Source organism: Puntigrus tetrazona, chromosome 5 (assembly GCF_018831695.1).
Source record: "Puntigrus tetrazona isolate hp1 chromosome 5, ASM1883169v1, whole genome shotgun sequence".
In the NCBI taxonomy this organism is placed as follows: Eukaryota; Metazoa; Chordata; class Actinopteri; order Cypriniformes; family Cyprinidae; genus Puntigrus; species Puntigrus tetrazona.
In genome coordinates, this window is record NC_056703.1 from 25,556,396 (window position 1) to 25,581,622 (window position 25,227).

At 41.7% G+C, this 25,227-nt stretch overlaps 1 protein-coding gene across 1 annotated transcript; it reads right to left on the reverse strand.

Moving 5' to 3' along the window:
• Positions 1–6,643: 6,643 nt before the first annotated feature.
• Positions 6,644–12,219, reverse strand: LOC122344921 (serine-rich and transmembrane domain-containing 2-like). Its single transcript, XM_043238566.1, has 2 exons — positions 11,240–12,219; positions 6,644–7,050 (listed from the first exon to the last, which is right to left on the reverse strand). Exons 1-2 carry the CDS (start codon positions 11,528–11,530, stop codon positions 7,015–7,017), a joined length of 327 nt encoding a protein of 108 aa, XP_043094501.1. The 5' UTR covers positions 11,531–12,219; the 3' UTR covers positions 6,644–7,014.
• Between the last annotated feature and the right edge of the window lie 13,008 nt (positions 12,220–25,227).

Below are 25,227 nucleotides of genomic sequence, written 5' to 3' on the forward strand. Positions count from 1 at the left end.
GGCTGCAGCCTCAACGGTACTGCAGCTCAAAGTCAGTTGTGTAGAACATTTATAGAAACCGATTGTGAGGGACACTGCTGCTGGTTAGCAAAACGAAGGTGGACAGCAGGCGGTGTCTGCCATTGGGCCTCCGACTCTGCCACTACAGTCATGGCCAAAAGTTTTGAGAATTACATAAATATTGGAAATTGGAAATGTTGCTGCTTAAGTTTTTGTAATAACAATTTGCATATACTCCAGAATGTTATCAAGATGAATTGCATAGTCCTTCTTTGCCATGAAAATTAACTTAAACCTGAAAAAAACTTTCCACTGCATTTCACCTGCTGAGATTATTTCAGTAATCATCTTGTTAACTCAGGTGAGAATGTTGACGAGCACAAGGCTGGAGATCATTATGTCAGGCTGATTGGGTTAGAATGACAGATTTGACATGTTAAAAGGAGGGTGATGCTTAAAATCATTGTTCTTCCATTGTTAACCATGGTGACCTGCAAAGACACGTGTGCAGCCATAATTGCGGTGCATAAAAATGGCTTCACAGGTAAGGATATTGTGGCTACTAAGATTGCACCTAAATCAACAATTTATAGGATCATCAAGAACTTCAAGGAAAGAGGTTCAATTCTTGTTAAGAAGGTGTACAAGAAAGTCCAGCAAGCGCCAGGATCGTCTCCTAAAGAGGATTCAGCTGCAGGATCGGAGTGCCATCAGTACAGAGCTTGCTCAGGAATGGCAGCAGGCAGGTGTGAGCGCATCTGCACGCACAGTGAGGCGAAGACTTTTGGAAGATGGCCTGGTGTCGAGGGCAGCAAAGAAGCCACTTCTCTCCAAAAAAAACATCAGGGACAGATTGATCTTCTGCAAAAAGTATGGTGAATGGACTGTTGAGGACTGGGGCAAAGTCATATTGTCCGATGAAGCCCCTTTCCGATTGTTTGGGGCATCTAGAAAAAGGCTTGTCCGGAGAAGAAAAGGTGAGCGCTACCATCAGTCCTGTCTCATGCCAACAGTAAAGCATCCTAAGACCATTCATGTGTGGGGTTTCTTCTCATCCAAGGGAGTGGGCTCACTCACAGTTTTGCCCAAAAACGCAGCCATAAAGAATGGTACCAAAACACCCTCCAACAGCAACTTCTTCCAACAATCCAACAACAGTTTGGTGAAGAACAATGCATTTTCCAGCATGATGGAGCACCGTGCCATAAGGCAAAAGTGATAACTAAGTGGCTCGGGGACCAAAACGTTGAAATTTTGGGTCCATGGCCTGGAAACTCCCCAGATCTTAATCCCATTGAGAACTTGTGGTCAATCCTCAAGAGGCGGGTGGACAAACAAAAATCCACTAATTATGACAAACTCCAAGAAGTGCACTGCAAATACTGACTCTTTGCATAAATGTCATGTAATTGTCGATAAAAGCCTTTGAAACGTATGAAGTGCTTGCAATTATATTTCAGTACATCACAGAAACAACTGAAACAAAGATCTAAAAGCAGTTTAGCAGCAAACTTTATGAAAAGTAATGGTGATTACCAGATTTGACAAGGAAGGGGCAGCCAGAGAAGATCCAGTGGACGCCAGCAGCAGAGGAAGCCTTGCAGGAGATGTAGACATGCCTCACCTCTGAGCTGGTGCTCTGAGCCACGGACTTTACCTTCGTGCTGCAGACAGATGTCTCCAATACAGGACAGGGAGCCATCCTGTCACAAATCCAGGACAGTGCATCCAATCTTGTATATCAGCAGGAAGCTGACGTCAGCTGAGAGAAACTATGCCACGGTGGAGAAGGAGGCCCTGGCAATCAAGTGGGCAGTCCTGGAGCTGTGGTATAACCTCCTTTGCTGAAAGTTCACCCTGGTCATGGATTATGCACCCATTCAGTGGATGGCCAATGCCACGGTGACCTGATGGTTCCTCGTGTTCCAGGACTTCCACTTTGTTTTGTGTCATCAGGCTGGAGCCACGAACACCAACGCTGTTGGCCTCTCTCAGATCTGGGCAGCTTTTGCAGGTCTGTGCAGGACACCTTAGAAGAGGAGTGTGATGAAAGTCCCGAGGAGAAGCAGCGCCTCTACATCTTGAGGAGGCTGAGGAAAGCTTATCTCCCTCCACCCATCCTGACTATGTTCTATAGGGGGACCATTGAGAGTGTTCTGTGCAGTAGAGACCTGCAATCCCGCGGGAGTACCGCGGGTCTCGTGGGACCCGACGCAACCCAGTGCGGCGCGGGACGAAATTTGATATGTGAACGCGGGTGCGGGCGGTAAGGTCCTCGTGTGTGCGGGTTATGGAGAATAAAATTATTTGCGGGACTCCGCAAAATGGAAATATCTTGAAATTAAATTGTTAAAAAGAAATAAAATATTATTTATCTGCTGCACAAAAGCAACAAGAACAACTCAAAATAACGTAAATTCTAATTGCTGGAGCAGCGGGAGCGGGATAGGACCTTGCGGGAGCGGGCGGGAGCGGGACTGAAAAATCTGTCCCGCGCAGGTCTCTACTGTGCAGCTGCATCACTGCACAGTCGCAAGACCCTCCAGAGGATAGTAAGGATAGCTGAAAAGATCATTGGCGTCTCTTTGCCCTCTGTCACGGACATTTACACCACACACTGCATCCGCAAAGCCCACAATATAGCACAGGACCCCACACATCCCTCACACACATTATTCACCCTCCTGCCATCTGGAAAGAGGTACCAGAGCATTCGGGCCCTCACAACCAGATTGCTGAACAGTTTCTTCCCACAAGCCATCAGACTCCTCAATAACCACACCTAAATAGACTTTCTGTTCCATAAGCATTCTTGCATGTCATATTTATTATCGTGCACCTCATATTTATTGTTGTGTTTTTGCACTGATTATGTCTTTGCCTTGCACTGATTTTGTCTTTGCACTGTTTGCACTAGTCTGCACACTTTGCACTTTATGTGGCTAAGACACTGTCTTCATCTTCTGAGTTCTTTTGTATTGTGTATTTTGTTGTAAGTGTGACTTCATGTAGCACCAGGTCCAGGAGAAACGTTGTCTCATTTCACTATGTACTGCACAGCCGTATGTAGTTGAAATGACAATAAAAAGCCACTTGACTTGACTTGAATCATCAGCATCGCCCTGGAAATGGACGAGGAGCACCTGAGCACCTTTGTTTTATCACTCTATAAATAAATCTACCCTCCTTGTTGTGTGATTCTTTACCCTGTTGGAATGTACAGTAATCTGATTTTCTCCATTAAATGTGCATTAGATTTTGGCTGTGTTTTCAGTTATTTCTCTGCTTTCTCTTCAATACCACCGTGATGTCCGAGAAAGACCCTTAACTAGGTGTGTAACTGTGGGAAAGTTAAGAGGATCATATCTGATAAAGACAGACAAAGATAAAAGGTTATCACTAAAAATTATATTAGAATAAACAAGGCATTTTGGCCTCATGACATTCAAAAAATTTGTAAGTAAATGTTCGCATTTGTGGAGGAAAACTACATTAAATTATGAATTACGCTATTGTCTGTTGTTTGTACTATAGTGTTTATTGCTTCCTCTACAATGACAACAGTAATTATCATCTCAAACCTTACTTACATTCTGATGCATTTCTTACATTTACTATGGTGTTCTGACCTGAATTGCACCCTTGGGGTATTAACAAAGGTTTTAACCTATTGATAACTACTACAACATTTTAAAAGTGTCACTTGGACATTTAAAATCAGAACATATTCTTCAGGTATTTCTAGATGCTGTAGCTGGTATTTTAGGGCAAAATATAGTTCATTGTTTCTGTAATTGGCAGGATTGTGTTTGTCTTACTCTGTAACAGGGCTAAAACAAAAAGTATACATTCAGATATAAAGTTTTCAAAACATTATCAGCTATGCCTCAACATATGTTCTCAACATATGTTGTCAGTCAAGATTCAAGGGTTCTGTGATGTTGACCTACAAAAGGTCTTATGTTGTGCAAGCACTGTTGAAAAGAGTAAAACAAGCAATGCAAATAAGCAACCATTTTATCTATTTTGAACATGTTTATAAACATCTCTGCAACCACTACCATTACATTTTATATATTAGGACACCATGAAAATGAAAAAAATACAGGCAAATATTTCTGAGGGTAGCCATCGCTGCTTTATGAGATGTGAGTAAATGAGTAAATTCACAGTGAGTAAATGGCTTCTCCTTGCATTGTCACTTGCACCGCTTGCCACATATATAGTTTATCTCTGTCGGCGATCAGGAATTCACATCTAATAAATACAGGGAAATAGCTAGGTTGACAGAGAAAGTTTTAGAATTAGAGACACTCATTTAAACTTTAATTGGGGACAGTAAGAATGTGAGGGCTGTAGATATTGTTTTGGATGCGACTAGTTCAGTGAATCATGTACATTGTTCGGTTTCGGCATTAGAGACAGCGCAGCAGAGCAACTGTGTGACTGTGAGGCGCACTAGTCATGGGTCAAAACACTGTTCTTCCGTTCCGATCAGAACTCCAAACAGGTTCTCCCCACTGAGAAACCTGATGAAAGTGCTCTAGTAATTGGCAGTTCTATTGTATGGAACGTGAAAATAGATCCCAAAACTGTCTGTAGTTAAGCCTCTCGTTAAGAAACCACATCTGGACCCCAAACCCCCACTCTTGACTAATCTCAAAGACACTAGAAAAGGTAGTATCCTCACAACTATACTCATTCTTAGAGAAAAATGGTATCTGCGGTAATTTCCAGTCAGGATTTAGACTGTACCATAGTACTGAGACTGCTCTCATTAGAGGTATAAATGACCTGCCTCTATCACCTGATCGTGGTTGTATCTCGTTATTAGTGCTATTAGATCTTAGCGCAGCATTCAACACTATTGATCACAACATTCTATTGAAGAGACAAGAAAACTATGTTGGCATTCGTGAAAAGCGCCTTAGCATGGTCCAAATAATATCCATCTGACTGCAGGTTGTAGAAGTACCTCAATACAAAGTACCTTAAGGCTTAGTACTAGGGCTATTAATTTTCACACTATACATGCTACCTCTGGCAGACATTATCAGGAGACATGGTGCTAGCTTTCACTCTTATGCTGATGACACTCAGCTGTATATTTCTTTGCGGTCCGGTGATACACATCAGATTGATAAACTAACAGACTGCATAGTCAACATAAAAAACTCACATGTTATAATCTAGAACACAGTCTAACATTTGATGGCTGCTCTGTTAATTCTTCTTCATCAGTTAGGAACCTAGGTGTGCTGTTACAGCAATCTTTCCTTCGAAAACCATGTTTCCAGCATCTGTAAAACTGCGTTTTTCCATCTTAAAAATATATCTAAATTACGACCTATGCTTTCAACATCTAATGCAGAAATGTTAATTAATGCGTTCATGACCTTAAGGTTAGATTATTGTAATGCTTTATTGGGTGGTTGTTCTGCACGCTTTGATAAACAAACTTCAGCTAGTCCAAAACGCAGCAGCTAGAGTGCTTACTAGAACTGGTAAGTTCTAGTACTTTGGGACACTTCTAGTTTACTTCAAGTCTGACATTGGCAACGGTCTCAAGAACCCCCTTCACAAAACCACTGTAACTGCATTTTGAGTCAAGGCCAAACAAACGGCATTCAAGTCTCATTAGTATGAATGACTACAATGCAGACTTGTTGTTCAATCTCATCATTATAACATGAATATTATTGTATTCTTCTATTTTATACTGTTCAGTGCTTTGACACAATCTGTATATCTGTAAAAAACATAGGGAAATAAATTCTAATATTCTGTAATAAATTCTATTACACGTTCTTGCAATAGCAAATTCAGCATTAACAGATTAGGTTTTAGTAATTTTGCAGTTAATTCCCCACCAAAAAGTTGCCTTACTGAAAAAAGCAATAAAACTCAAGTGTAGAGACTCATGGTGGTTTATAATCATGAACTTAGGACAGCAGAATTTATTTCAGGGTAAAGCATAATGTAAAGCCAACCAACTTTTAGCATACTAGTTAAGTCTAGCCAAACTCCAAATACATCTCAGTTGACAATGTCAAAATGAACTTTTTTCCTTTGTATCAAACAAGTAAATCTTAACCACACTAATGCCAAACACACTTACCCAACAATTCAACTTTCACATCACAACAAATCATCCTCCTCAAGTCCTTTCCTATTGGCCGTATTTAAAATGGGTTAACATTCTCTCGTGAGATAATTTCTCATATAGCAAAATAAAAACTAAACTTGTAAAACTGGAAAACAGGTCGAATAATGACAAAAATGCATGGCTTCACAATCACTTAACCACACAGGGCACTTTGTGAATATATTCTTGCTTTTTTGTATGGGTCTTGACTAGCCATGAGCCATTTGGTGGCTTGTGATGTCTCTGTGTATTATATTTATATTGTTGTGGCCCTGGCAGAAGTTTAGACTTTGTGTCCTTATTTTCATTACAATTAAACAACCACACCACCTATTTCATTAGGTCAGGAAAAGAAGAAAGAGCATCTTGTGTCATGATAATCATGTCTATTGCATCAAGATAAGAACATTTATAATAAGTACAATAGTAATTACACATCTAGGTAGCAGCACTATTTGCTTGTATTGATTTGAAATTATGCAAATATTACTACTTTTGTTAGCATGATAGTTTTATTTACTGTATCATAGAACAAGAGAGTACTGACATTTTCACATTAAACCAGCTTAATGTTGTTTATGTAAAATAGAGTTTATTTTCTTCTTCCATTATGGGATGAAATATAACCTGGATCTTTTCTTCTTCTTCTTCATTAGATTCACCTATATACACACTCATTTTCACATGCTCCACTCAGAACTGGACAAACAGCAGAAAACTGCAATATTACATCTGATATACTATAAATTGATATGCTCCAGTTTTGTTTTTTTTTTTTTTGGGGTTTGGGGTTTTGGTATCAAATATTCTGTCAAAGACAAAATGTACACCTTCCACACATGTTACTGGCAAATGAAGGTTGGATGAGATCAGTCAGCAGAATAGATGGACACTTCACTCCCATCCTGAGAAAAAGAGAAAAAAGAGGGACGCTAAAACAGGCGCACTCTCAATCAATTACCTTTCATAGTCTAGAGAACACAAAGGGCAGATCCATTAGCTCAGAAACACTTAAAGCCCTACAAACACGTCACCCACTCTCTGATAACGACACTTTTGATTATTTGAATATTAATTTCAAACAGGCTTACCTTAATTACGCATTTTATTAGCACATAGGACACAGGATGATTTAATATGGTACAGGAGTACACCTGTGCTCATAATAGCTGTCAGATTTTGCATGCTTGTGTAGCATAATAAAATATCATATGCACTGTTTGCTTCAAATCTTGTACATTAGTGACTTGGTTTGCTTAAAATCCATAAAATGAAAACTGAAAATGATACCCTAAAGACCCGGTTTTCTGATCTGACCCTTTAAGTCATTTTCACTGATATAAACCACTGTACAAAACCAGTACTGCATTATGTAATGAAGGTACAAATGCTGACATATGAGTGTGTTTGAATAAATGAGCCTGAGTATGCAACCATTTAAACACCCCGAGAGCCAGATTTGCGGGACTCCCAGGGGTGCCAAAATATTTTTGAAGCAATAGCTGGGGGCAAAGCACATAATCATGTGAAAATTGGATAAAATTACAAAAGGGTACACGGTGGGATAAAACGTGGAAGAGTCCTTCCTTTGGGAACAGCTCAAACTACTCTGACTAGTCTGAACTGTGAGACAATGTAGGAATCAGCGTTCTCAAGGGGGAACAACTAAAGAAAATTGTATAGATCCCCACTGGCCTCCCGCAATTACCTAAATACACGGAAGGACATAAACCTCACAAAGGTACTGGGTGTCGTCCAGCCTGCAGCACTACATATGTCTGCAAGGCAGGAGCCGTGCTCCAGTGCCCAAGAGGAAGCAAAGTGGAATGAGCTTTCACTCCACGACTCACCTTAGTACTGGTACGCCAAGGTGATAGCATCCACCACCCATTGAGCTATCAGAGATAGCATTCCCCTTCTGCTGTCCCCCAAAGCAGATAAAGATTTGCCCAGAGTTCTTTAAAAACCAGGTGCTTTCCACATAAAGGCGCAAAGGAGACATAGCAACACAAGAGCCAGGTCGGCCTTCTCTAAGGGCAGCACTTATGAGTTCACCACTTGATCCCAAAAGGGAGTAAAGGAACTGTGGGCATATAACCAAGTTGGTAACCACATGAGACCATGAGACTTGGCCAGATCAAATTCAAGGCATGAGTCGTGCGTGAAAGCAAAAATGCAAGCAGACTTCCCATCATCTTTGTGGAAGTGATCACCCTCCACTAGTTTGGTAAAAACACGGGGAGACAGGAATAACCTGAAGGGGAGGACTTTGTACTGATACAACTGACCCTCAAGGGTAAACCGAAGGAACAGTCTGTGTCGAGATAGAATCAAGAAGTGAAAGCACACATCCTTCAATTCGGTGGCCACAAACTAATCCTGGCTCCAGGATGAGAAAATACATTTTTGCTTCAACATCTTGAACAATAACCAATAAAAAGACCAATTTAGAACTGGTCACAACCCACCACTCTTCTTGGGTACAATGAAATAAGGACTGTAAAATCTTAATTTCTTCTCCAGAAGCATCCTTATCCAAATGGATAGATGTAAAAAAAATGGGCCAGGGAACCTGGGCAGATGCCTGGTGAACTGAATCGCACAGCTGAAACGGGTGCGTTGAGAAAGCAAACTTTGTCAGGATTACACATCTGTTCCAGGTTGATGGTACTCCTGGGCCACCATGGTACACCTGCCTGACTGAGGAATCAAGCTGTGACTCTTGTTGTTCGTAGAGTCAGACGCTGTATGCAGTTCTTGCATTAACCTTTGGTCAGAACTACTCTTGTGCATCTGCTTGAAGGCCTTGGCTTGGTGTTCTTACAGAACAGCCATGGCATGTAGGGCAGAGGAGGTCTACCGCACTGTAAGTCTGTAAGCTGTAAGTTTACAGGCTTTGGACTGGAGGTGCAGATGAATACTGCAACCACACGCTCCACCTGGAGAACGTCAAACGTGAACAGGTGGTGTAAGGGACTTTCTATGTTTTAGAGATCTAAAGCAGGCAAGGTTAGCCTCATAATAGATGAGAGCTGCAACCTCAGGGAAGCCATGGACATGTACTCACAAGTGTCAGAACACAGCTAAGAATCTTCTGCAGCAAATTTTCATTCTTCTTTTCTTTCTCTGAACAAGCACCATGTGTTTAAACGAGTGCTTCCTTGAATCTGAAATACAGATTTTATCACTATCCTAAATATTCAGGATACTATTTAGATTCTCAAAAATATTTAAGACTAGTGTCCATGCCCCGTGTATCCTTAAATAGAACAGAGATGATGCAACAGTTATCTCATATTAACATAAAATCAAGTAATTACATTCATTGATATTTAACCACAAATGCCTCAAGAGATCAGTGAATAATGAGAATTATTATATATGTTGCCAGAGGACATTTGTAGTCATTTACCTTGTCTTGTCCTGCCAATCAGCATGTGTTTAGATGGGCACTAGTTCGACAGTCTGGATTTGTTTTGCCTTTTCTGTCTTTTGGAGAATATCCAGTTACCCCCATTCAATTTGCATACTTCTTTGTGATATTTTTCAAGATATTAAAGGAATGTATTAGCCTGAAACAATAAAGATCTTTATATTTCATTGTCTTGTGTATTAGCTGTGTGGGTATTTGATTCAATAAATTAAATGACCTAATATATAATTAATATCTAATACCCATCTAACTGCTAAAATAGTCTGTAGATACACCGTCTCCATTAACATGCAGAACATTTTCTGAGACTTTCTTCTTATTACCATAGATTTCATTAAACAAACCTTTAATAATCAGTATTTTGAAATTCGGTGGGTCTTAAATTACTTAAAATAATTTTTCTTAAACTAGCATTACAATGCATTATTTAATTTTCAAATGTTTTAAAATAATTTTTTCTATTTCAGCTATTTTTGTATTGTTCTGTCGTCTCTACAGCAGGTCACATTGTCTAAATGTGTTTCTTCAAAGACATAAGTGCAAGCTTAATATAGCATTAATAGCACATCCTGATAAATGTTTTCAAAATTATTTCTTTTATTTCTTCATTTTTTTGGCAACATGATTAAGGTTACCAATACTAGCATAAAGGGGGAATTTTGTGCTTTTGTACATTGAATTGGTTTGAGAGTAGGGAGAAAGACACATTCTGCACCCAAATATGCCTACTTCTCTATTAGATATGCCAAAAGAGTAATATTAATAGATAGTATGAAAAATAACCAGATGACCAACTACTTTTGACCATAGTCTTAAATATACATTCGATGGATACTTTACTATCCCATGAGGCAACAGGAAAGGCAGATAAGAGTTGCAACTGATTCCATAGGTAACATGACAAAGCTAACATGTATTACATCTGGCTTGCGTTTGTAGTCTACTGCACATGTAGCATGCTCACTGAGTGCATAAGTAATTACTTATGACCATTTAAACAGTATGCATTTGTTTTATATAGTATGAATTTAATCTATATCTATTTGCCATGTTGTCATTGTCATGATATGACAGCACTCCATTGTCAAAACACATCTCTGTGACTTCAAAGAATATGGACATAGCAGCAACTACTCAGGCAGTAAGTGATTTCGAACAAAGCAACGTTATTTTCTTATTTTCATTTTTAATTAATCACATTAATCACAATTATTTATTTAGGTTTGTTACCCTGACATTTTAAATTATTTATATTATTTATTCATTTATTTTATTGTAAGCACATACGCATCAACTGAACGATTGACAGCAAAGTTGGAATATCAAAAGTTGAAAGCTACAAAATATCAATACAACATATGATATAGCCTAATAATATATAGCCTACGTTTACCATCAAACACTCAAGTGTACATCATAAGCATCTCTTTAGCTCATTGGTTCTCAGTAATTAAATAGTCTTCGTAAGATATGCCGCGATAAAACAATTTTACGACATGTTAGGCAATTGGGTTTTTTGTTTGTTTTGTTTTTGTATATGAAATGTCGAAATCTGTATAGCCAACGGTGCCGACAGTCAACAATTAATTTATTGTTGTTATTATTATAATTATTATTTAAAGACGTCTGAATCCACATCATCAGACAGCGCGTAACTCTACCTCAGGAAACATCTCTGTTTGCCCCACGCTCTCCACGTCTGACGGTAAAGGTGCGATAGTGTGTTTCATCCGGTAAAGCATCACAATCATTAGGGCCAGCAGAAACAGCAACAAACACACAAAAAGTCCCAGATATGTGGATAAACTCGGCAATCTGGGATCCGGACGTCCTATGTGTGCCACGGTGGTGGTCCAAATCAGTTCCTCGGTTGATCCATTTTGCAACAGTCTAGGCAAATCGTCGGGTGAAGGCGTGAAAAAGTTCCTCCAAATGATTCGCTCATCTATCATGATGAAAGAAGGATAGTCCGTTCGTGGTATTAAAATATATATTTATATATATATATATATAAAGCCCACTGAAATGAAACCGGAACTACTCCCAGTTATCGTCTCCCCATGGTGTTGTACAACAAATGCAGATCTGCACATAAACAGCATATCTTAGAAATGTCGATTTCATCATCTTGGAGCATCCAGGAAGAAAACAGATGTATGTCTCCCGTCGTGAATGTCGCGCGACAGCGGCAGCGCCTTCACAGTTTATTCAATGTACACGCAGAAAAACGTAATCCGCCGGAATCTTCACAGATGATTCGATGAAGCGCAACGTTATTTACGCAATTTCAGTTTGTTTGTTTTTCTAACCAGAACAATTATAGTATAGTATAGTCGTTTTTAAACCGTGCCTTTCTCTGGTAGTCTCACAAACGTTTAAAAATTCATGAACGGAAGACGACACCGTTTGATGTCAGTGATGACCTTGCGAGTGTTGATGATGATACCGCAGGCTTGTTATAGCATCTTCATTAAAGAGCCTAATTGAATCACACTGAGACCGCTACATATCACCGCTATTCTCCTCGGACTTCAGATGATTATATTAGAAATCTGTGAACCGAAGAATGTGCTCGAAATGCGAATGCTGTTGCTTTCTAATGACAATCGTCACCTAAATCGCTTTCCATACGGCATGTGCTTCACCCATTATGAAAGTGTGAAGTATTAATTATCTACCTTTTCTTTAATCCATACAAGATTATGGTCAACCTCTACCAAAAAGCAGTACGCTTCAAGTTTCCTTAAGCAAAACTAAAAGTGGACTAAATTTGTCAACGTTATTGAGATTAATACGCTGTGTGTCGTATGTCTGTGTGTGCATAAAAGAAAACCGTCTACTTATTTTTAAACTGAGCAGGTATATTTTTTAAATAAAATCATAGGGCTCCTATAATGAACATAACAAAAAAAAGCTTATTATTATAAAGCCAAGGGTCAAGAGACTAAATTCTAAATGTATTTGAGCTATACTTGTGCTTCTAGAATCTGTGTTTTCATTGTTATATGGTAGGGGGCGCTAGTACACATCTTCTGGACTGAATTTATACAAAAAATCAGTCACTATATTTCCTCAGTTTCTAAATACAACAAGCAATTAATTCAACATATTATAATTAATTATTATTAATGAAATGGAATGCTTACAATGTATCATTAAAAATGTGTAAAATAGTATGAAAAAATTAAGTACATAAAAAAAAAACAAAAAAACACTGTTGTACGTGTCAGGCCAGTAGTTGGCGATGAAGAAACAACCCTCTAAATTGTAATATTCATACACATGATGTAAATTCATCTTTTTGTTGTTAACATGGAGATGATACAGGCATCATGCTCAAAAGCTTCTGTTTTCAGGTTATTGAAGACCCCTGATATTAACTAACAATCACACAGGTTTTCTTTTAGACACAGACAGACATCAATAGTCAGTGTATGAATCTTAACAATGGTGACAGCATATTCAGATAAACAGATTAAATAATTTATTCATGCTGCAGTGTATAAAGATATGAATTTATGTATATCTATCTATAATTCAGAAATCAACAAACACTTCATCATTGTTTCGTTTGACTTGTCTAGCTGCTACAATTCAGTTCCAGCAGACGAACAAGGGTCAAGAGCCCAACTACAGCAAACACTGATCATCATAATGGTAATTAAAAAATAATAATTATATACATATATTCTCCTTCATTGATTGTACTGAAAGTTTACGAGTAACCCCAGAGTGCAGCCTTGACGATGGGGTGGGGTGACAACAATTTTATTGGTTTGTAATACAGCAATAAACGATTTTATAAATGATCTACACTGTTTGGCTGTACTACAGAAATTGTAAGCATTAACGGCAGCCAATTTAGTTAGAATCAATTGGCAATGACATCTCTGAGTACTTCAAACAGAACAGAGCCATGCTGCTCACAACATTGTCTGACATAGTCTGATGAACGATGTAGCCCTATAGTAGCCCTATATTTCTAAAGCACTTTAAATTAGTTCAGATTTTATTGCGCTTTTCACAACAAACAAAGCAGACATATGCTTAACACTGAGCAGTTTTAAAGCTGAGCGATAGGTTATGTCGATAAAAAAAAGAATCCACTGTTTGAGATTTAGCTGTTTTGTATAGTATTTATTTGTATATTAGACCTACATTATGATTGGTGGATATAAGCACACCACGGTGGAGAAAGCCTGGTACAGTGAGCCCCGCCCACTGCACCAAAGCTGAGGATGTACTAATTATCTGGGGCTGCTGGATCTGCAAAAGGATCTAGAGGACTGGGATCTGGAGATAGACCTGGCACATCCCCTGTATGCTGAGTTCCCATGTCCATCCAGTCCTCCAGTGCTCCCTCCAATAACCATGCAGTAATTGCTCCTGTCTCTTCACTGGCTCCTTCCTCCGTCTGCTCCTCCCTGGTACTCAGTGTTTTTTGTCCCATGTGCTCTGTGTGCCCTACGTTCTCTCTTCAGTTAATTGTCTTATTGTTTTCAGGTGTGTCTTGTTAATTATGTAATTTACCTTGTATTATTTAAGTTCTTGTTTTTCCAATGTTAAATTGTCCAGTCTCCTCTATGTATGAGTGTGGTTCTAGTCTGCTTACTTGCCTGCCTGCCTGCCTGGCTGCATTTTTATCCTTTACTCTTTTGTGGAAGATTAAAGACTGTTAGAGGGATATTCTTGTTGAGTGCTCCTTCCCACAACCACACTGTGACAATAAGATCCTAAAGGACAAAGTTAAATTCCATTAAAATAAATTGGAATATCTTAGAAGATTCTGAAAATCAAATAGAATCTTATAGGACGAAGTTAAACTACATTAAAATCAATCAGAATTTTCATATAGGATTCTAACAATCCAATAGGATCTTATGGGATAATCTGAAAATGCAATCTGAAAATGTCCCTTTTTTGACAAGGGGCATTTCCTACAGGAGCAGAACAATGAACCGAAACTCAGCGAAAAAGATGATAAATATATCTATAGAAAGCTTTACAATACCACATAAAGAAAAAAAAAACTCTTTCATTATAATCTTAATCTGTAAGGATGACTTCTCTTTAAAAGCGCATCTATGGGGAGATGGGGAGTCAGAAAATTTATCATTGCAACATGGACCTTCTTTACATGGTGTAAGTGATTATTTACTTATTTACCATCCAGCTGCCAAACATAATAAGTTATTTGTAATCATTAATAAATAAATCAGTAAACTTTCTGTCACACAATTTGAGATTTGATCATTAATGATCCATGTCTATTAGAGCCATATTCTGTTTCCAATGCTGTCTATCTTCTGAAACTCTCATATTTGTAGTAGCATAATATTCACAAACACACGCACATGTGACAGTCTGTATGAGGATAGACAGAATGCAGAATGACAATTATGCTAACAAGGGAGACCTGTAGATAGGACATGTAAACAAGGAAAAGAGTAGGCAAACAGCAGGACAAACAGATTGTTGAATAGCATCTGTGTCTATGTGCAAGTGTGGTTTAATTGAGAGTGTCTCTGGGCCTTTATGCGCGTATGTTTGTGCAATTTTGATGATGCTCTGTTTCTATACTTAGTTGCTAGTGCAACATAGGATCGTTTAAAAGCTTGTTTGTTCATTAAAGCCGGTTTTAATAAACCTGAAATGAAAAGTAGCAAAGTTAGTCCTGAAAAGAAAAGTAGCAATGAATAAACCTTATAAACAAAGAGTAAACCTGTAAAGATCCATTCCTTTAATATGATTGGCTAAGCTGCGTTAAACGACGTTGTAAAATGATCTATAAATAAACAAATGAGACCTCATTATATCAGTATAACTTCACCACTGCAGTTGCTGCATTGCTATGTCTGTGTGTTGCTTGGCAACCCCTGCTAAAAATTGCTGAAGAACTATAATACATTGCTCAGTGGAAGAATTATCAGTAAATTGTTAAATTTTAGTTGCTGTGTGGTTATTTCTGTTTTAATAAAACAAACCACATGGTTTACTGTAATTTTAGAACAGCAGAGAGCTGTTGTTAGGCATGATGTGGAGTAACATATATGACATAAAAAAACAGATGAGTTAAAAACAACACAACGTGTGTCTAGTAAAGGAAAACACATTTTGTGTTAATTCAGTTTTAACACAGCAGTGTGTTATTTTTATTAACAATTAAAAATTTAACACACCAATGTGTCATAAATTATGATTTGTGTAATTAATGTGCTATATAAGTCAATATTTAAATGTGATTTGAATATTAAACATTATTAATACAAAAAGTACTACACAGGCACTGTCATAATCAACTACATCTGCCCTGCTAGTAATGTAATGTTCCCAAAGCATTCTCAGAGCGACTGGCCGGTGTCAGTTCACTGAACATTTCCTGATATGATCAAAGATGAGGAGGATTATTTGAAGGATCTTCATTATTTGAAGGATCTTCAGATTAACACAGCTCAGAGTGTGTTTGATCACAAAGTACAGAGTGTTAAAGTAACTTTGAAGCAGAGCAGTGTCAGGGGTTGGCAGCGGCCTGTTGTGTTTGTCTTGTGTTTTGTTGTCCTGAAGCACATGGTCTTTGTTTTGACAGCTCGCCATGTGCTTTGCTGTTAACTCCTCCCCTCTTGTTAACCCTAATTGTTTCACACTCCTGCACCCCATTTCCGTTAATTACCCTCTCTACTTAGTCTCCTTGTGTTTTCTGTCCTTTGTCAGTCCGCTGCGTCTAATGTTAGTTTGTTCTGACTCTGAACCTCTGTTGACCAGTCTGTTCTGTTTGCATTTGTCCAGTCTTAGTCCTGTTCTCGGTCTAGTTAATGCCTTCTGCTTTTGTGTTTTTTCTATTTTTATTAGTTTCTCGTTTTTTCCCCGTCTTCTGCCCCCCATCTCTCCAGTTCGCTTTTTTGCCCAGCTCAGGACTCTCCCCTCACCGACGACCTTTGGGTGCCAGTGCCTGTCTCGGTCTTCTAGTGGGCGGATGCTGGACGTGGCTACAGTGGGAAGCTTCGCGGCGACCGCTTTGGCCGGCCACCCTTGTCCTGCTCCACCGGTTGGGCCTGGTTCACCTTTGCCCCATCGAACTGTGTCAGTTAGATGATCCATCCTTCACCTCCTCTGCAGCTGGGATCGTGGCTGGAGTAGACTGCCATCTGTTTCACCCCTTTGTGGGATTATTACACAAAGACCTTTTTGTTCAAATAAAGTTAATTTCTTTCTGCAATTGGGTCTGCTCGTCTGTCCTGACAGTACGGACTGACCAAAATGGACCCAGCGGAAGAAGACTACGTCCGTACCGCCCTGGCCCACCAGGGGGCTATGATTGGTCATCATGCCAATCAGCTGTCTACTACCTCTCAGGAGGTTGATTCCCACACCTCTCAACTGGCTAATTTAAACGACCAGGTTCAAGATCTGCAGCGGAGATCCGAGTATCATCCAGCATTCATTCCCACCTTGAGCCACATGCCAACAATCCACCTCCCTATGACGGGGACCCGAACTCTTGCAAGGCCTTTTTGTCCCAATGCTCTCTGGTGTTTGCCCTTCAGCCTGGCCGTTATGCCTCCGAACAAACGAAGGTGGCTTACGTCATCACACTTCTCACCGGCAAGGCTCGAGCGTGGGGGACAGCCGTGTGGGACGCTCGGTCACCTATATGCTCCAGCTTTGCAGAGTTCAGCACGGAGATGAAAAGGTTGTTTGACCGATCCGTCAGGGGAGATGAGGCGGCTGCTAAGCTTGTTCGACTCCGTCAGAAGGGTCAAACCGTCACTGACTACCTCGTCCAGTTCAAGACACTGTCCGCCGAGTGCAAGTGGGATGAGGGGGCCTTGCGTGCCTTGTTTCGGGAGGGGTTGGATCCTCAGATCCAGGATGAGATCGCGGCCCAGGAGACCCCGGCAGATCTGGAGAATCTCATCAGCCTGGCGTTACGCATCGAGGCACGGATCCAACCGCAGAAAGCGTCTTTCCCCACGGTCAGCGTGGGTCTTCCAAGGACTCCCAGGCGTCGAGGGCCCACCATCCCTGTCTTCCAGCGATCCTGAGCCCATGCAATTAGGGTCGTCTCCACCTCACGGCTCAGGAGAAACAACATCGTCTGACTCGGGATTGTGCTTGTACTGTGGTAACTCTGGACATCGGGTCTCTACGTGCCCTTTAAAAGCCAAGGCCCACTAGAGTACCAGGGCGTCCTAGTGGGTTCATCTCCTATGCCCTCTTCCCATTCCCGCACCCTCCTTCCAGCAGTAGTCACCTGTCAAGGGACCTCTCACAGCTGTGAGGCTCTGATTGATTCTGGGGCCGAGGCCAACTTCCTCGATGTCCAGACTGCTAAAGATTGGGGTATCCCTGCCATCCCACTCACCTCTCCTGTTCCTGTATGGGGTCTGTCTGGCCAAAACTTTCCACCATCACGCATTCCACCCCAGTGTAAGTCTGGTCGTGTCGGGCAATCACTGTGAGGACATTGTGCTGCTTCTCCTGGACTCCCAACAGGCTTGTCTTGTTTTGGGGCATCCATGGTTGAGGCGGCATGGTCCTCACATTGATTAGTCCCATAACTTAATTTTGTCTTGGAACAAGTCGTGTTATGTGTCTTGTTTGGGTGCTGCTTCTCCTGTCTCTGTGTCTTCCTTTCCTCAGGATCAGGAGGTGGATGTCTCTGGCGTTCGGTGGAGTACCTCGATCTGCGTCGGGTGTTCAGCAAGTCCCGAGCTCTATCCCTTCCTCCCCACCGGCCCCTACGACTGTGCTATTGACCTCCTCCCAGGCACTTCTCCGCCCAGGGACGCGTTTATTCTCCCTGTCTGCTCCTGAACGAGAGGCTATGGACACTTATATCCAGGAATCGCTGCGTAATGGACTCATTCGCCACTCCTCATCTCCTGCTGGTGCTGGTTTCTTCTTTGTTAAAAAGAAGGATGGTTCTCTGCGTCCCTGTATTGATTACAGGGGACTCAATGACATCACTGTTAAGAATAGGTACCCCTTACCCTTGATGTCTTCTGCTTTTGAGCTCTTGCAGGGAGCTAAGGTCTTCACCAAGTTAGACCTCCGCAATGCCTACCACTTAGTCAGGATCCGGGAGGGTGATGAGTGGAAGACAGCATTCAACACTCCCTCGGGACACTACGAATATCAGGTCCTTCCGTTCGGTCTCACGAACGCTCCTGCTGTCTTCCAGAACATGGTTAACAGTGTGTTGGGAGACATGATTAACCGTTTTGTCTTTGTGTACCTTGATGATATTCTCATCTTCTCCCCCTCTCTCCAGGTACACACCCACCACGTTCACCTTGTTCTCCAACGTTTGCTAGAAAATCAGCTCTTTGTCAAAGCGGAGAAGTGCGAGTTCCACGCCAGGTCGGTCTCATTCCTTGGGTTCATTGTTTGGAAGGGGAGGTTAAACCGGACCCTGTCAAGGTGAAGGCAGTCGCCGAATGGCCAGTACCCGACTCTAGAAAGGCTCTGCAGCGATTCCTGGGATTCGCCAATTTTTATCGGCGGTTTGTCAGGAATTATGGCCAGGTGGCTGCACCCTTAACCGCGCTCACCTCTACCAAGTCACCTTTTGTATGGAATTCTCGGGCTCAGGAGGCCTTTGATAATCTCAAGTCCCGGTTTATCTCTGCTCCTGTTCTCTCTGTTCCAGATCCTAAGAGACAATTCATTGTTGAGGTTGACGCATCTGATGTCGGGGTCGGCGCTGTCTTGTCCCAACGCTCCTCCCAGGATGGGAAAGTACATCCTTGTGCTTTCTTTTCGCACCGTCTGAACCCTGCCGAACGGAATTATGACATCGGCAACAGGGAGCTGTTGGCAGTCAGGCTGGCCTTGGGGGAGTGGCGTCACTGGTTGGAGGGGGCCACTCAGCCTTTTTTGGTCTGGACGGATCACAAGAATCTAGAATATATCCGTTCAGCCAAGAGGCTGAGTTCTCGGCAGGCTCGCTGGGCACTTTTCTTCAACCGCTTCAGGTTCACCCTTTCGTACCGGCCCGGATCCAAGAATGTCAAGCCTGACGCCTTGTCTCGCCTTTTTGAGCCCCCGGGAGAAGCGGCTTCTACCGACCCGATCCTCCCTCATGGGGTGGTTGTGGGGGCTCTTACTTGGCAGATTGAGAGACTTGTCAGCGAGGCCGGTCAAGGAGTGGTTATTCCTGTGGGGTGTCCAGCGGTCGGTTGTTCGTTCCTGAGTCCCTTCGCTCTGAAGTTCTCCAGTGGGGTCACGACTCCAAGCTAACCTGTCACCCGGGAGTCAGGAGATCGTTGGCAGCCATCCGTCAACGATTTTGGTGGCCATCTATAGGCCAGGATGTCAGGCAGTTTGTGTTGGCTTGCTCAGTCTGCGCCCAGACGAAGACCTCTAACCAGCCTCCGTCAGGTCTGTTATGTCCCCTCCCCATTCCCACCCCGTCCTTGGTCTCATATTGCCTTGGACTTTGTTACTGGTCTTCCCCCCTCTAAGGGCAACACCGCTATCCTTACGGTGGTGGATCGTTTCTCGAAATCGGTCCATTTCATTGCCCTCCCCAAACTCCCCTCAGCCAAGGAGACCGCGTTACTGGTTATCGACCACGTTTTTCGGCTCCACGGGATGCCTACGGACGTGGTTTCTGATCGGGGTCCCCAGTTTGTCTCCCGGTTTTGGCAAGAATTCTGTCGACAGATCGGGGCCTCTACTGAGTCTGTCTTCAGGTTATCACCCTCAGTCGAATGGTCAATGTGAGCGAGCCAACCAGGATCTTGAAAGAGCACTCCGCTGCCTGGCGCCGTAATCCTGCCTCCTGGAGTCAGCAGCTTTCCTGGGTAGAGTACGCCCACAATACTCTACCAGTGGCATCCACAGGTATGTCACCTTTTGAATGTTCTGTTGGTTATCAACCCCCCTTGTTTCCCATTCAGGAACCCGACGCTGCGGTGCCGTCTGCCCTAGCCTTTGTCCGGAGGTGTCGTAACACCTGGAATAAGGCCAGGAGGGTCTTGGCCCAGACCGCTAGACGCACCAAGGCAGCAGCTGACCGTCATCGGACTCCAGCCCCGCGCTACATTTGTGGTCAGAAGGTATGGCTCTCCACTAAGGACCTGCCTCTCAGGGCGACTTCCCGCAAGCTGGCGCCCAGGTTCATTGGTCCATACCAGATCACCAAGGTTCTCAGTCCGGTGGTTGTTAGGCTCAAGTTACCTTCCTCCCTTGGTCGGGTACACCCTGTTTTTCATGTATCCAGGGTTAAGCCTGTCATTCGCTCCCATCTTAACACTAATGCCTCTTCCCCCATTCCCCCCCCCCCTCGTCTAGTGGATGGTTCTCCGGTCTACACCGTCCGGAGATTGCTTGACGTTCGTCGTAGGGGAAGAGGTTTTCAATACCTGGTGGACTGGGAGGGTTACGGACCTGAGGAGAGGTCATGGATTCCGGCTCGGGACGTCCTGGATCCATCACTCATCGAGGATTTCCGCCGGCGCAGGGATTATCCTCCTTGATACGCCTGGGGGCGTCCCTGAGGGGGGGGGTACTGTCAGGGTTGGCAGCGGCCTGTTGTGTTTGTCTTGTGTTTTGTTGTCCTGAAGCACATGGTCTTTGTTTTGACAGCTCGCCATGTGCTTTGCTGTTAACTCCTCCTCTTGTTAACCCTAATTGTTTCACACTCCTGCACCCCATTTCCGTTAATTACCCTCTCTACTTAGTCTCCTTGTGTTTTCTGTCCTTTGTCAGTCCGTGCGTCTAATGTTAGTTTGTTCTGACTCTGAACCTCTGTTGACCAGTCTGTTCTGTTTGCATTTGTCCAGTCTTAGTCCTGTTCTCGGTCTAGTTAATGCCTTCTGCTTTTTGTGTTTTTTTCTATTTTTATTAGTTTCTCGTTTTTTCCCCGTCTTCTGCCCCCCATCTCTCCAGTTCGCTTTTTTGCCCAGCTCAGGACTCTCCCCTCACCGACGACCTTTGGGTGCCAGTGCCTGTCTCGGTCTTCTAGTGGGCGGATGCTGGACGTGGCTACAGTGGGAAGCTTTGCGCGGCGACCGCTTTGGCCGCCACCCTTGTCCTGCTCCACCGGTTGGGCCTGGTTCACCTTTTGCCCCATCGAACTGTGTCAGTTAGATGATCCATCCTTCACCTCCTCTGCAGCTGGGATCGTGGCTGGAGTAGACTGCCATCTGTTTCACCCCTTTGTGGGATTATTACACAAAGACCTTTTTGTTCAAATAAAGTTAATTTCTTTCTGCAATTGGGTCTGCTCGTCTGTCCTGACAAGCAGGACTTAGTGAAAAAGTTAACAAGCAGAATTACTACAGGAAAGAGAAATAGAAAAAAAGAGAAACAAACAGAAACACAACTACAACTAACTTAGTCACAGCCTGAGGGGAAATCAACTGAAATAAAACACATAAAATGTTTCAATATCTCAGCAGAGGGAGATTAAACAACTCCACAAACAGCATCACCAAGTTCATTTATCGTTCACAAAACGTTACCATCACTGTGCTCTGTGTTTGCTTCAGATGGGCTACAGATGGGCAGTTAGAAATTTGTAATTGTGAAACACTTTTATTATAATTAAAATGCTAAAAAAAACATTCAGTTGTATATTGAAAACAAACAACACAAATGAATCTGTTTGTGAAAGAATCAAGAGCAAAAGTCTTTAGCGCACTATTTTTTTTACATTTGTTCAACCATCAAACCCACCTGCAGAAATAAACAATTTTCTCCTTCAACAGTGTCAAATCTAATAATTATTGACCAATAATGTAAACCACAACTTGAGAACTGCACCCATTATCATATTTCCCCAAGTTTTCTTTGCTGTATTAAAGACACCATTATAGCAAAAAAAAAAAAAACATTCTTGCAATTTCAATGAACCTAACTAAAACAAACACCGAGCACAGTGATGGTGACATTTTGTGAAATAAAACATCTAACATCTGTTAATTTGCATTATGATATTTTGTCTGACCAAAAAAAAAAAGTCAAATTGATTCAGTGTTACTTTAACACTCTTTATTGGGTCATCAAACACACTCTGAGCAGTGTTAATCTGAAGATCCTCCAAATAATGTCCCTCAAGCCTTTAAAGGCTCCACATCATGATCATCTCTGGGAATGTCACTGACATCAGCGGGACAATCTGAGAATGCTCTGGGAACAATACATTTCTAGCGGGAAATACCTGACATGAGTGCATCCACGTCATCCGCTGATAGGAAAAAAAAGGCAGAAATTTTGTAAGAGCTCGTGAAGTGATGCATGCAGCAATGCATAATTGGATGATAGTTAAAACATATTGTGTCTCTCTCTACACAGGATCAACTTAAAATGCTGCAAAATGTGTTAAAATGGCCTTAACACAAAAAATTCCCACCCGTTCCAGTCTCCGTAAATGTCTCCTGGCAGCCCCTATGCTCACACGCATTACACCATCTGGTGGTGGGATTCGCCACAGGTCTGCCTATCGCCACCAACATCGTGGCTGGAGGATCCCTCACCTCGGCATCCAACCTCCGAGTCCCAGACTCCACTTCGGCTCATAGACCCGTTGGCTCTCCCATGGCGTGAGGCGCACTAGTCGTGGGTCAAAACACCGCTCTTCTGTTCCGATTAGAACATCAAACATGTTCTCCCCATTCAGTGACGCACCCACTGAGAAACCTGATGAAAGTGCTCTAGTAATTGGCGATTCTATTGTATGGAACGTGAAAATAGAGACACCAGCTACCATAGTACAATGTTTACCGGGAGCCAGAGCATCTGACATTGTCAAATTTAAAAGTGCTGGCTAATGCTAAATGTAAATTCCGTAAGATTGTTATTCACGTCGTCACTAATGATGTTCGACTTCGCCAGTCGGAGATCACTAAAAATAATATTAAAGAGGTGTGTGAATTTGCAAGTACGATGTTGGACAATGTAATATGCTCTGGTCCCCTCCCTGCTTACCGGGGTGATGAGATTTACAGCAGACTGCTGGGTCTCAGTGGCTGGATGTCTAAGTGGTCCCCGCAAAACAACATAGGCTTTATAAACAATTGGTTTCTGGGGCAGACCTGACCTGAATCGTGTGCTAGTGATAAATCCCCTGTCATGTTTATACTGACTACTGCATACAGGCCACCAGGGCACAGCACAGATTTCATTAAAGAATTTGCTGATTTTCTAACTGAGTTAGTACTGGCCGCAGACAGTCTTAATTGTTGTTGATTTTAATATCCACATTGATAATGAAAAAGACGCATTAGGATTAGCTTTCTTAAACATTCTGATAACTCTGTTGGGGACACGTGTCTGGACCTACTCATTGTCGAAATCATATTCTAGATCTAATACTGTCACATGCAATTGATGTTAATATTGTTGAAATTCTGCAGCGAAGTGATGATATTTCAGATCACTATCTTGTGTGAACTCTATATAGCTAAACCTGTAAACTCTGCACTTTATCCTAACCATCACTTCCACCACAAAAGAAAGCTTTCCAAGTAACCTTCCTGACTTATCTCAATTCCTTAGCACATCCAATACAATACAAAAACTTGATATAACAGAAACTATGCACTCTCTTTTTTCTAGCACTTTAGATACAGTTGCTGTTTTACGCATAAGAAAGATGAAAGAAAACAATCTGACTCCATGATATGATGAAAACACTCGCACCCTAAAGAGAGCAGCCCAGAAAATGGAGAGCAGGTGGAAAAAAACTAAATTAGAAGTATTTCGTATTGCCTGGCCGGAGAGTATCCTGTCATACAGAAAACCATTAAAAACTGTATTTATTCAATACAGTGACTAAATTAAGGAAAAATAAAACGTCAACAGGTGCTAACATTCCCCAGGAGTACAGCAGTAATGACTTCATGAACTACTTTACTTTTAAGATTGATACTATCAGAGATAAAATTGTAACTATGCAGCCTTCAACTTCAGTTTCACATCAGTTAGTGAGCTATAGAGCCCCTGAGGAAAAAATACACTCTTTCTCTATTATAGGAAAGGAAGAATTGTACAAACTTGTTAAATCATCTAAACCAGCAACATGTATGTTAGACCCTATTTCATTTAAATTATTAAAAGATCTGCTTCCAGAAGTCATAGATCCTATTTTGACTGTTATTTATTCATCATTGTCATTAGGATATGTTCCCAAAACATTCAAACTGGCTGTAGTTAAGCCTCTTATTAAGAAACCACATCTTGATCCCAAAGACTTAGTAAATTACAGACCAATCTCTAATCTCCCTTTTCTGTCAAAGATACTAGAAAAGGTAGTATCCTCACAACTATATTAATTTTTTTTTAAAAAGGTATCTGCAAGGATTTCCAATCAGGATTTATACCATACCATAGTACTGAGACTTCTCTCATTAGAGTTACTAATGACCTGCTTCTATCATCGGATTGTGGTTTTATCTCGTTATTAGTGCTAATAGATCTTAGCACAGCATTTGATATTATCGATCACAACATTCTCTTGGATAGACTAGAAAACTATGTTGGCATTAGAGGAAGCGCCTTAGCATGGTTTAAATCATATCTATCTGACCGCTATCAGTTTGTAGCACTAAATGAGGAGGTATCATATCGCTCACAAGTGAAATATGGAGTTCCTCAAGGCTCAGTGCTAGGACCGTTAGTTTTCAACCTATACATGTTACCTCTG

Excerpts from the sequence above, each read along its gene's own strand:
- LOC122344921 (XM_043238566.1), bottom strand. The coding sequence starts at position 11,530 with ATGATAGATGAGCGAATCATTTGGAGGAACTTTTTCACGCCTTCACCC. Across the intron at positions 7,051-11,239 it reads AAACAGAGATGTTTCCTGAG|GATGGGAGTGAAGTGTCCAT; the intron begins GTAGAGTTACGC and ends TCTTTTTCTCAG.